Source organism: Mauremys reevesii, linkage group 11, assembly GCF_016161935.1.
Source record: "Mauremys reevesii isolate NIE-2019 linkage group 11, ASM1616193v1, whole genome shotgun sequence".
NCBI classification, from domain to species: Eukaryota; Metazoa; Chordata; order Testudines; family Geoemydidae; genus Mauremys; species Mauremys reevesii.
This window is the reverse complement of record NC_052633.1, coordinates 64,421,088-64,434,254: the sequence shown is the minus strand read 5'-3', so window position 1 is coordinate 64,434,254 and position 13,167 is coordinate 64,421,088. Positions and strand designations below refer to the sequence as shown.

Here is a 13,167-nt window from a genome sequence, read left to right as displayed (position 1 = left end):
GGCCCTAATGAGGGCTGACTCACAGCAATGGCTTGAGTTAAATGCCAGCAGCTGGGCTGAGGATGGGAGGGCTACAAACGCCCTGAGGAAAAGCTCAGTCATGAGGCTATCCTGGGAGGAGACAAGAGGGCAATATTTCTGTCTCCCCATCCAAGGAAAGGAGCCTTATGGGCCAGCAGACCCTGGGGAGGGTCTAAATGTGGATAACTGTTGGGGGAACAAAGTGGGGTTGCACTGTTAATAAAGACACAAGGGTGAAGCACTGAAGAAGGCATGAGGACTATTTATTTAACCAGCCGGCACAGGCACAAGAGGGTGGCCCCTGTGACAATTCCATTATCCCTACCTTCTATTAGAAAGTAAACAGGAGGATAGTTGTCCATTTATGGACCATAACTGCCTAGGAGTCAGAACCTTCTCCCTTCAGAATTTGTTCCCTGCTCTCAAAACTCCAGTGTTTCATGATGCTTACAGGAACTGCTGAGCTGTTAGCAACCAAACAGAATGCAGGGATTTAAAGAGACCAAGCCCTGCCATTTCTATCACATTCCTTATATTTTCATCTCATAAAGCAAGAATTCTTTACAAATATCTTTCTGTGACCCCAGTTTTCTCTCAGTTCTATGAGCTAAAGAAAGTAGTACATGCCGTAACAGAAAGGAAACATTACTGGCAGGCAATTTTCATATTTCAGGATGTGCTCTGACAGAGAAAACTTCAGCTACAAGGAGAGAGCCTTGTTCAAATACAAGCACCTAAAGGAACCTTACAGATTGATTAGTCTGTAGATTATAGGGAGGCATAATTGGTCAGAAGACATTTATTTACATATGGAAAGTAGAAGCCTTTTCCATCTGGTGGCACTGAAAAAATGTTTTAAGTGAAAGTGGATAAGTGTACGCTGCAAATAAACCCCCACAGCAGCAAGTCTCAGAGCTCAGATCAACTAATTCAGGATCACGGGGCATGCCGTTCCACACCCACAGGATTTCAGAGCCTGGGTTCCAGCCCAAGAGGGAACGTCTACACTGGTATTTTTAGCCCTGTAATGCAAGACCTGCAAACCCAAGTCAGTTGATCCAGGCTCCGAGATTCGCTATCACAGCTTATGGGAGGGTTTGTGTGGGTTTTTTTTTAATTAAATGCAGCGTAGACGTACCCAGCATGTCTACATCTTGGAGTGTTTTTCCAGACCAACACGTTTCTTGAGCTGATCCACTCCTAACCAGCTGTAAGGAAGGATAAAATTAGATTCCATGAATTCTGTAGCTGTATTTTTCTGAATTTTATACCACATCTAAAACAGTAATTCTGAATGACGCAATGTGGAGTTTTTTATTTTTTACAGAGGAATGTCACAATAAGTGACCGAATATTTGGATCCATTTCATGAATACTGCCAATGTTTTTGTTTCAAGGTATTTGTGGCCTCAGGATCGGTATGCAGATTAAGGGGGTAGGATGCATTTTCAAGACTGATTTCACCTTGTAATATATTTTCTAATAGTGTTGGTCCTAATATTGGCAGTCTAGTCACTGGCTCTTCAATATCTCAGTCACCTCTCCACCACTTTAGCAAGATCCCTTCTTGCTATGTTACGTTGACAGCCAAGGCTCTTCCAGAAATCTTTTACAGAGAAATGTGATTCTTGTGACTGTGGAATGCCCTGTCTAGGACAGTTTGCCAAGTCTCACACTCATCATGTCCCTTTTATAAACTTGCCTCTACTGCGAGGTCTACAAGAATCTTATAATTGAAAGGGAAAAGAAAAACTAACTCTTGCTCACCTATTGATACCCCAGTACATCCCATTTTCTATGCAACTATCTTTTAGTGGCCAAATATATCTGTAACCTACATGCCTGGGTGTGGTGCTCTGTCCCATCTAGTGGCACCGAGACCACTTAGAGAGAGATATTAATGAGTGAGTCTGCTCTACAGCCTTAGCTAAGGTCCATACGGCTTTTAGCTCATGCAGTAGAGGCTCATGCATTTAGCTCCAGAAGTCCCAGATTCAACCCCACCCACCAATGACTGGGGTTTGTCAGTATTACACATCTTTTGTTGTAATTTACTGTATTGATCACATTGCATTAAACTATTATTAGCCGTGACAATATTAATATTGGCAATACTAGTCATAGGCCAACACTAGTTAGAGAGCTTATGAAAAGAAGGAACGATTCACTTTGCAGAGCACATTTTAAGAGTTTCAGTGGGTAACATGTTGATTGGCACTGGAAGGGAAAGTTGGCAGTGAAAGACAGAAAAAGGTCTTGGATGGACAATGTGGTATCTTGGATGGATCAAAAGGACTATTCACCCACAAAAGACTAGCAGAGGATCATACAGAACAGGCTACCATGGTTGCAAACCTCCAGTAATAGAGATGCCACATAAGGAGAACAACAGATGCTTGATACTGGTGAGTGGTGCAACAAGTTTTCCTTTTAGAGATGGGTTAGATGTCATTGATATATATTGATTAAATGTTTTTAAATATTTGCAACTTTTTATATTGACGACAGGGATGGAAGGATACAAAAAAAGGATTGTCATGCACTGTATACTTTTAGCAACGTATACCATTCATCCAGATTTACTATTCAGTGGAATCATATTGCTGGGTTTCATCCTTTTCTTTGCTTTCCCCTTTCAAATCACACTTGGAGGTCTTGGCCATAAAACTCTATAACATTACTTTTTGTATATTGGCAGCAAAATTCGCTGATATGAACCAAACTGATTCCTCCTCCATCCTATGAAGCTCATGAAAAAAAAGTTCAGCCCTTGAAGTCAACTCTTCCAAGGCTTGAGGGGGGGAAGAAAGGAAGAAGTATGTGATACAACATCTTCTTGAGCTGTAATGCCAGGACTAGCAGGGACAGGAATATGTGATACTCAGTCGTCAATGTCAGGATGTTATAACAGGTACCACCACCAAAGTCACCTCCCACCCAACAATTTAAATAATAAATATGACATTTATAAAAAACCTTTAATGCCAAAGCACTTTACATATTTAAAGTGAGATGGAAAATACATTCTGATCACTTCCACCACCACTGAAATAGTGCCAGCTCTGGGGTGGGAACACGGCAGCTCTTTAACCTCCACACAGCAACACACTAGCAGTTTAGGCCAATTTAGGAATACTACACCTCTACCCTGATATACCACCTAATATAACACAAATTTGGATATAATGCAGTAAAGCAGCGCTCCGGGGGCGCGAGGCTGCGTGCTCTGGCTGATCAAATCAAGTTCAATATAACACGGTTTCACCTGTAACGCGGTAAGATTTTTTGGCTCCCGAGGACAGCGTTATAGTGAAGTAGAGGTGTATATCCAACAAATTATTAGGGTTTCTGTGTCAACCAAATAATATGTTGGTTCTCTCTCATTCTCAAAAAAATTTAAATTTTTATTCATACAAACCTCTTTAACATCTACTAGGTGGTCTGGCTGCAGAATAGGAACTCTCTTTCCTGCTGGCAACTTGTGATGTCCAACATTAAAAAAAGAAACTGGATTTTGACTGGGTCTCCTCTGAACACCAGGAGAGTTGCCACTTCCTTGGGATGCAAGAGAGAAGCTGCGAGATTTCAGTGGAGGATTGTTCTAGTGAATAAACAAGCATATAAAGAAATTTAAAATTCCTAATACTCAAACATTTCATTAGGCACATAAATCAGAATATAAAATCAAGAATTAAATAAAGTGAGGGAAAGCTACCTTAACTCACTGTTTTTCAACTACTCTGGTAATTAATGTGCACAAAGTATTAACTGATAAGTGAGGAAGTTTCTGTTCCTTTGTGCTATTTCCTGATAACTGTCTTGCTCCACTGCTTACAGTCAGCTTGTGTTTGCTAACATGCAACCCAGGAATTGCGATGAAACAATATACATCACTTTATATGATTAGGAAGTAGGCCCTTCTATTCAGGTTTGAGCTCTGCAGGAAGATTAACATGTAAACTGAGAGGCAACAGACTACATGGGGTGAACCTGACATTTAATAGAGAAGAATTTCATTTACAACCATTTAGAAGACAAAGTGAAACTCATGCAGGACTTCTCTACATTTATAGCGCCGCAGTACTTTGTGAAGACGCTACCTACACTGACAGGAAAGTTTCTGTTTCTCCCATCGGCTTAGATACTCCACCTCCCGGAGAGTTCATAGCTATGTTGATGGGAGAATCCCTCCCTCTGTCTACATAGGGAGTTAGGTCCGTATAATTATGTCGCTCAGGGGAGGGGGTGGATTTTATACCATAGTTATAATGACATAAGATTGTAACGTAGACCAGGGTACAATCTCTTTATGATAGAGGAGTCTGAGCCAGTCACAAGGAGTTAATCCTATTTTAGAAGAACCTTAGAGTTTTGGATTTTTTTTTCCAGATTTTAGGTTAAATGAAGCAAAAATTTAAGAATATACTTCTGTAACATACAATACACATATACACTAAAGCAACAAAGCATTGAAAATGGTTTGTGAAAGGAGCTAGCAGGCCTTAACAATCTTCAGGCTTGCTAGAAACTCCTCTCAAGGAACACAAACTTATGGAGGAGCCTTTTTTAAAAAAGAAATCTAATTCAAGGGAATTAATTTGGACACAAACAAATTTTGCTTTTAAACAAGCCAAGCAAAAAATGAAATTTCCAATTGGAAATCTGAGCTACAATTCAAAACTCCAGTTCTAAAAACAAGAAATTTAGGACCAAAAACTATATTCAGTATATCTCTGAATTTTTCAAGCACTGAAAAGCTATCCAGATAGCAAAACTAATAGAAATGTATTGTGGAGCAAATACAAAAAACGGCCTTAAGTATAATGATGTGGTGGAGTGAACTTCTTGTGTTACGAGATAACAGTCACCCTTGCTGCAGCAAGATATCCTTGTTAAATAAAAGAACAGGGCCTCCCCACAAGCATTTGCACCTTGATGAATGTCTGCATTGTATCACTGCCATAAATTAACTCCTGGAGTCTTAATCCCTCACCCTCAATTCACTCAGGGTCACACCTTCAAAATGGACCTGCTAAAATTAGGAACGGCATGGCACAGTGAACAATACCTTTTCATCAAATGTCCACTATGCTACTCCCCAACTAGTCAGCAGGTCAATACAGGAATTACTTTACAAAACTTAAAACAAAATAAAAATAAATACTGACAAAGAAAAACACATTTTTAGAAATTCCTTAAGAGTAAATATTATTTTAAAATCACTGAAAATTAAAGTAAAATAACACGATTTATAGAATGTTGCTAGAACAATTTTATTGTACATTTGAGGTTAGGACGCAATGTTAGCTCAAGTCACTAAATTTCAAGTTTCATCCTAAATGTACCTGTAAAATATACATGGTATAAACAACCAAGGAAGGAGAAATCAAGCTCCAACCGTTAGTCCTTTTATGGCCCTTTCCTCAGGGTTGGTGGGTTACCCACAAAACAAAAGCAAACTATGAAAAACATTCAGCTTCAAAACCCCCAGGGGCTTCAGCTTCCTCTTCCTTTAATACTCTGTACTATCAGCCACATGACCAACTAGGACCTGTTAACCCTTCACAGGCTGCAGTACCTTCACCATTTCATACTACGATATTACATATTTTAGGAAAAGACCATTTCTATTACAGACTATGTATGTCAAGTGTACTGAGCCACACTCTCATGTTTCCTCATTAAGTATTTGGAACTTTTCAGATTTTTACTTAACCTTATCTGGCTCATGGATTAATAGAATATATCAGTTTTCAATTAGTTTTACCACAGACCCAAACTGAGCAAGAACCCATTAAAATAATTCAGTACCTTTCCAATTGCTTCCGTGTGATGCTGCGTGCATATCTGGAGTCTGCTAACCCAATGCTGCCGTTCTTTAGCATCGGTGGCTGATAAAAAGCAAACAAAGAATTTCTTACAGGAACAAAAATTGAAGTATAGGCAAGAGTACAGATAATTTTTCTTATTCTTTTAAAATAACACTAATGTAGCACTAGTACACGATATGCTTTTTTTCCCCCTCTCTCTCTTTCTGGGTAAAGAGAGAAACCAAATAAAACTATTTGTAGTGCATGGAACCAATATCATATCCTGGTTTTATTGTCCTTCAGAAGGAATGTACAATTTCCTCTTTGGTAAATCTACACATGATACAAGAAAAAACACACACAGGTCAGGAAGAATGCAATGGTGAGCCTCAAGCGAACAGGAACAAAAAGACATTAGCCCAAATTTCCATAAAAGTCTTTTCCATGGCTCCAGACCAGGGGTTGACAACCTTTCAGAAGTGCTGTGCTGAATCTTCATTTATTCACTCTAATTTAAGGTTTTGCGTGCCAGTCATACATTTTAACATTTTTAGAAGGTCTCTCTCTAAGTCTGTAATATATAAACTAAACTATTGTTGTATGTAAAGTAAATAAGGTTTTTTAAATGTTTAAGAAGATTCATTTAAAAATTAAATTAAAATGCAGAGCCCCCCGGACCGGTGGCCAGGACCCAGGCAGTGTGAGTGCCACTGAAAATCAGCTCATACCATAGGTTGCCTACCCCTGCTCTAGACTAAGATGCCTGTAGAGCAGTGGTTCCCAACCACTGATTCAAGTGTCAGTACTGATACTTTAAGCTTCTTTCCATTGGAACTATTGGCTGGCTCTCTTCCCACTAGCAAAAGTTACCTAACGTAACTTATGAAACACTGAAACATAGAATTTAAGGGACTGTCTATTGAGGTTCCTCCTCAAATCAAATTTAATCAATCTTGGAAAAGTCACCATCCCATAGATTTTGGGGCCACACACAAAAAAAATGAGGATATTATACTCTGTGTGTGCAGTTTTGTTCATATGTTTCTAAAGCAAACAAAGACAACCAAACACAAAACTACAACATCATACAGGAGGCAGGAGTATCCTCTAGTGGAAAATTCTTCTGTCCAACAACTAAAGTCATACCTCTTAGTTTATACTGCTCTCCACTAGCAGCATTAACGGTGAAGGTATGAGAGTCTTCATCGCTGGGTGAAATTACAGCTCCAGCTAGCTGCAAGGTACCTCTGGGCTTTTGATTTCTAGACTGTTCATTCACGAAGTACTCCAGTAGGCCAGCTTCATTGTTTAAAACAAAAAATCTGTGATTGTGATAAAAAGTCCATTTACAAAATAAAACTAACGTACATCTTTTTAATATAAATAATCATCACTCAAACCAAGACCATCTCTCCACATAAGTTTGGGGAAAATTAGTTCTTGTTTTAATCGGACCATGAGACAGCAAATGGGTGTATGCAAATACCACAATTTGTCAACACACACTCACCAAATATACTATCACTTCAAGTATCAGAGCAGAGGGCTGCCGTGTTAGGCTAGATCTGTAAAAAGCGACAAAGAGTCCTGTGGCACCTTATAGACTAACAGACGTATTGGAGCATAAGCTTTCGTGGGTGAATACCCACTTCGCCAGATGCATGTACTGGACATTTCCAGAGGCAGGTATAAATATGCAGGCAAGAATCAGTCTGGAGATAACGAGGTTAGTTCAATCAGGGAGGATGAGGCCCTCTTCTAGCAGTTGAAGTGTGGACACCAAGGGAAGAGAAACTGCTTTTGTAGTTGGCTAGCCATTCACAGTCTTTGTTTAATCCTGAGATGATGGTGTCAAATTTGCAAATGAACTGGAGCTCAGCAGTTTCTCTTTGAAGTCTGGTCCTGAAGGTTTTTTTGCTGCAGGATGGCTACCTTTAAATCTGCTATTGTGTGTCCAGGGAGATTGAAGTGTTCTCCTACAGGTTTTTGTATAGTGCCATTCCTAATATCTGATTTGTATCCATTTATCCTTTTACGTAGGGACTGTCCAGTCTGGCCGATGTACATAGCAGAGGGGCATTCCTGGCACATGATGGCGTATATTACATTGGTGGACGTGCAGGTGAATGAACCGGTGATGTTGTGGCTGATCAGGTTAGGTCCTGTGATGGTGTCGCTGGTGTAGATATGTGGGCAGAGTTGGCATCGAGGTTTGTTGCATGGATTGGTTCCTGAGTTAGAGTTACTATGGTGCAGTGTGTGGTTGCTGGTGAGAATGTGTTTAAGGTTGGTGGGTTGTCTGTGGGTGAGGACTGGCCTGCCTTCCAAGGCCTGTGAAAGCGAGGGATCGTTGTCCAGGATGGGTTGTAGATCACTGATGATGCGGTGGAGAGGTTTTAGCTGAGGACTGTAAGTGATGGCCAGTGGAGTTCTGTTGGTTTCTTTCTTGGGCTTGTCTTGCAGCAGGAGTCTTCTGGGTACACGTCTGGCTCGGTTGATTTGTTTCCTTATTTCCTCGTGCGGGTATCGTAGTTCTGAGAATGCTTGGTGAAGATCTTGTAGATGTTGGTCTGTGTCTGAGGGGTTGGAGCAAATGCGGTTGTACCTTAGCGCTTGGCTGTAGACGATGGATTGTGTGGTGTGTCCGGGATGGAAGCTGTAGGCTTAGCAGTCGGTGGGTTTTCGGTATAGGGTGATGTTAATGTGACCGTCACTTATTTGTATCGTGGTGTCTAGGAAGAGGACCTCCTTGCAAATTTGACACCATCAGCTCAGGATTAAACAAAGACTGTAAATCGCCAGCCAACTACAACAGTAGTTTCTCCTCCCTTGGTGTTCACACCTCAACTGCTATAAGAGGGCCTCATCCTTCCTGATTGAACTAACCTTGTTATCTCCAGACTGATTCTTGCCTGCATATTTATACCTGCCTCTGGAAATGTCCAGTACATGCATCTGGCGAAGTGGGTATTCACCCACAAAAGCTTATGCTCCAATATGGCTGTTAGTCTATAAGGTGCCACAAGACTTTGTTGCTTTTAACTATAGCTTAGAACTGCATAAGATTAGACTTGTACAAAGATTCTTTAAAGATCAAACCTTTGCATGGTGTATGTGAACTGTCACTAAGTAAATTAAAAGTATATTTATGGTACTTCAGGAATGCAGTCTTGGAAGACTTAGCACTGTGCATATGAGAAACTTTAAGACAAAGCAATACCAGCCACAAAGATAGAGGAGTGTAATTTACATCACTGGACCAATGCTAATTAGGAATAGACATACTCACAACGTATGCAGTGCACAATAGAAGGTATTTCAACAAGTGTCCTTAGCTAAACTCTCTGCCACTACTGTTGTGCAACATACTGCGTTAGACAGCTTGTGCCTCCAACCACAACGTTGGTTGTATTGTTATGGTGCCATATAAAGTTTGAGAAAGTGTTGCTGAATACCCCCCTTACACTCATACATCAGAAAAACAAAAGGCCATTTAAATGCTTAGTAGTCCTTCTCTGCTTTTCATTAATCTCTTAGTCATATACTAAAACAAGATGTTATCCCTAATATGGCTGTAGCAGGTCCATCTTTTATCTACTTGTTGGTTTAATCCATATTAAATCTGAAAAATACATAATTTTTTTCCATTATTTTAATTGCTTAGCAGAAAAAAAATTGCCCGGAAAAAAAAAAAGACTTACCGATATTGCCAGCCAGTAACAAGATTGGTATATTTCATTAAATAGCCATAAATATTTTCCATGTGATCACTGTTAGAAAAACAAGACAAAAACAGTCAGCTAAGACCAAATAAACTGACAATTAAAACCATTAAAGTAGATATAGATCTTCATTTATACAGTTTAAAGTCCACTTTCAGCAAACTGCTCAAAATTTATTTTAAGAAGGAAAATTTGTGTTTGCAGGCTTACTGCAGAATAAAGAAATTTTAAGCAAACTTATTGGACTGTCAGTAAAATTAAAGAACAAAAATTTTCAATATTGTTGAAGCAAAGAAAGACGGTCTGGATCCATAATATAAAACAGACACTTCTGGACATATTTATGACGCTTCGATATTAAGTAGTGAATATACTATTTATGACTTCTGCCTACCCACCCCTCTTCTCTCCGGGGGGTAGTTTTGAGTTTCTACACAATTAATTTTCACCACCTTACAAAAGACCCTTATTAATCTCACTAATTGAAAAGAAATCTGTCATTAGGCACTACTAATTAAGTAAATAAAGTTCTATTTATGTTGAATTTCCAGAACCATCAACAACTACACTAAAAATGCCATATTGCAAATAGAGAAGATGCTCTGAGAAACCCAAGAGATAGTTTCGGATCACATTAAGAAATACTTTAAAGTATTAAGATGTCTTCTCCATTTGTTTTATAACAATTTGGCACAAAAGATGAACAAATAACTTCCCTTCTGGGGTCCAAATCTGTAAGAAGCTCAGCACTATCTCCCAGTGAAAACAAGAGGCACTGAGGGCCGTCAGTATTTACCAATATTAAGCTCCATATACAGAACTATTAGTATGTATTTTCGATAAATAAATATTTGCCAAAATAGTTACTCACTCTGACTGTACTGGTTAGGGACCAGAGACCAGCTCAGAGTAGTTCCTGGAGACCCCACTGTGCTAGGCACCAGGCACACACAGTGAAATATAGTCACTGCCTGGAAGAGGTTACAATCCAAATAGACAAAACAAAGGGTGGAAGAAGTTCTGAATTTTACAATGAGGGAACTGAGGTATAGAAAGATTAAGTGACTTGCCTACCATCACAGAGGAAATATGCAGCAGAACCAGGAACTGAATCCAAGTCTCATAAGACTGCAATCATTGGCTGTAATGACAATTGTTTACTTTTATAGAGAATTATCAAGATAATTCTCTATAAAAGTAATTTTCTTCATAGTTAAACCTCAAATTAAATCTCAAACCTCGTCCTTATTATAGTAGTTGGTGGTTCTTACATTTCCCGGAATTAAGAATATATGGGAACACCTTACCCAGGTAACTTACTGATAGGTAAACAAGTTTTTCATCTTTACTTAAAAAAACATGGTGGCAGAATATGGCTATTGAAGTCAAGGGATTAATGTAAAATCCATTCATTAACAAAGACTGCTAGAGCCAGTAAGTATCAGGCACAGTGGAAAATCTTTGTCTGTATGCACAAATCAATCTGTTGCCTACATTTTGTTTACAAAAGGTTTCACTAACATGACAATGTTAAACTGTTTATATATGTGAAATTCTTGCTATTTAAACATTATGCAGAAAAATTACACCCAATTACATCTTAAATTGACATACCTAATAGGACAATCCAAAGTAACATGCTAAATCATTATCCCAGTAAGAGGTCTTGCTGACTTTGTCTCTATGAAGGTATTAAGTTTATGAATAATATTCTTTTTTGGCAGAGGACATCAAAACAAGTGGCACTAATTCTTTCACCCAATTATAGTACATAAGAAACTGGCACATCTGAAGCACAGAGCTTTAAAGAAAAAAAAAAGTAAGGCAGTTTAATTTTATGTAGCAACTGGTTTGTGACCTATAAAACACAAGTGGCTACAGTTGAATGTGGTCATACAGCAATACAAAACTAGGTCTATATAGGGCTGAGGAGAGGCTCCTAGTCTACCAGACAATCTCTTTCCTAAAGGCATCATGATTTTGCTAAAGCAGCTGGACAATTAGCTCTATTACACACAAAATGTAGGAACTGTGTTGGATGACATGTATGACTGCAACTTTTAATAAATGTGATGACCTATTTTTCCCTTTTGCTAGTCTCCATCAAAGTTCTTTCCTTTTAAAACTATGCCCAGTGAGCATGTAAATAACTGACAAAACAAAGGAATGAAACAGTCATCTCAGAGAGACAACATGAGGAAGAGAATTGCCTAACAATATTGAAATCTACCAACATTTCTCATGTCAAAAAGTATTCTATAGAAGCCCAGTGATTGGTTCCTTTCTCAACTCCATCAGTTCTGCACAGAAATGTCATTCAAGCCTCCTCTTCATTAGAGAATTGCAGCGCAGAAACGTAAACAGGTGTGACAGAACCAATGCAAGTTGCAACCAGGGGACTGTGACCACATTAGCTCCATCCTGTTTCCAACAGTGCCCCATTTCCACACATAGTCCTACATTTGAGGATCTACACAAGTCATGAGGCACAGGGGCTATGCCACACTCCACCCTGATGCTGGAAGAATCCTGCCATACCAGTTCCAGGCTTCAAGGCCTGGTATATAGTATGAGTTCCACTGTCTTTGGGGGACACTGCTTGATGATATGTGTGTGTGTGTGCGCGCGTATGTTCATTTATTCAATCTTTGCAAGTTTAAAACTGTTTATTTCATGACATCTTCCCCTCTTCTTTCATAGCTCCAACAACAATTCCATTCATCAGTGTTTTCTTCTAAGAGGGAGAGACAGGTATGCTCTAGGTCTGAAGGGAAGACATATTTTTGGGTGCCTCATTATGGCCTATAGTAAGTTCCTCATCTTCCCTTCCCTGGGTAATGCCCTAAAGGATCCGGAGGATGAATCGCTCATAGGAGTGAGGAAAAAAATAGGTGCTGGAGAACCAGGGGGAGTTAAGTACATATACATAAGTTAAGTAAAAGAGCAGATTGTCTGTCTTATATAACCTCTAACTAACGATCCTTTTGTGTTTTCTATTTTAAACTGCTCAGGAGTACAGAGATGCTGCTCGGGCAGTGAACTGACTGTCGAGACAACTTCCAGTAAAGTAAGTGCATGGAGGTATGTGCCAGATATGTAACCGACCACTGCTTGTGTCTGTTCTATATAGCAAGAGGATCCCTGTGGACAAGAGCTACATGTTTTAGAAAATATTACCGAAGACGTATTTTTCATTATACATTTGTGACCTCCTCTGCTGCTGCCCTGGAGGTTGGGGCAGTGAACCTCGAGGGTGGAGGAAGCGATGGGCAGAGCTCAGACCTGCTGAGTACTGCCTCTGTTGCTCCTGAGCCTGCACACAGCCAGTAGCTAAGTGCTCTGAGCTGCTGAAGCTGTCCCTGACGCATGGGTACGGGCAGTGTAGGACTGCACTGAAGACTAATTGATTTCTACAATATGGGCTGCAGAACAGCAATTTGGATGTCTCAGTCTAGTTCCTAATGGGTAGATGTCCATATGACACAAATAGGCCAGAAACCAGCAGAAGAATTACAGTGCTTTGACAGGTTGGGGAAATGAATTAGGTTCCCACTTCTATTTCCTCCAGACTGGGATGCAGTAGCTGGGTGAGGATGGTAGGAGGAACCTCGTGG

The 13,167-nt window shown here is 39.7% G+C and overlaps 1 protein-coding gene across 5 annotated transcripts in view; it reads right to left on the bottom strand.

Moving 5' to 3' along the window:
* Positions 1-13,167, bottom strand: part of OSBPL11 (oxysterol binding protein like 11) — a 79,783-nt gene that overhangs the window by 39,609 nt on the left and 27,007 nt on the right. For 4 of the 5 annotated variants that reach the window (XM_039495583.1, XM_039495582.1, XM_039495585.1 and 1 more), the window contains exons 2-5: positions 9,533-9,601; positions 6,978-7,153; positions 5,833-5,912; positions 3,440-3,622 (exon numbers count right to left, since the gene is read on the bottom strand). In XM_039495583.1, coding sequence (XP_039351517.1) covers positions 3,440-3,622; positions 5,833-5,912; positions 6,978-7,153; positions 9,533-9,601 — 508 coding nt within the window. Of the gene's footprint in view, positions 1-3,439; positions 3,623-5,832; positions 5,913-6,977; positions 7,154-9,532; positions 9,602-10,627; positions 10,651-13,167 lie in introns of those variants that run through there. The other variant, XM_039495586.1, reaches the window with a different exon arrangement.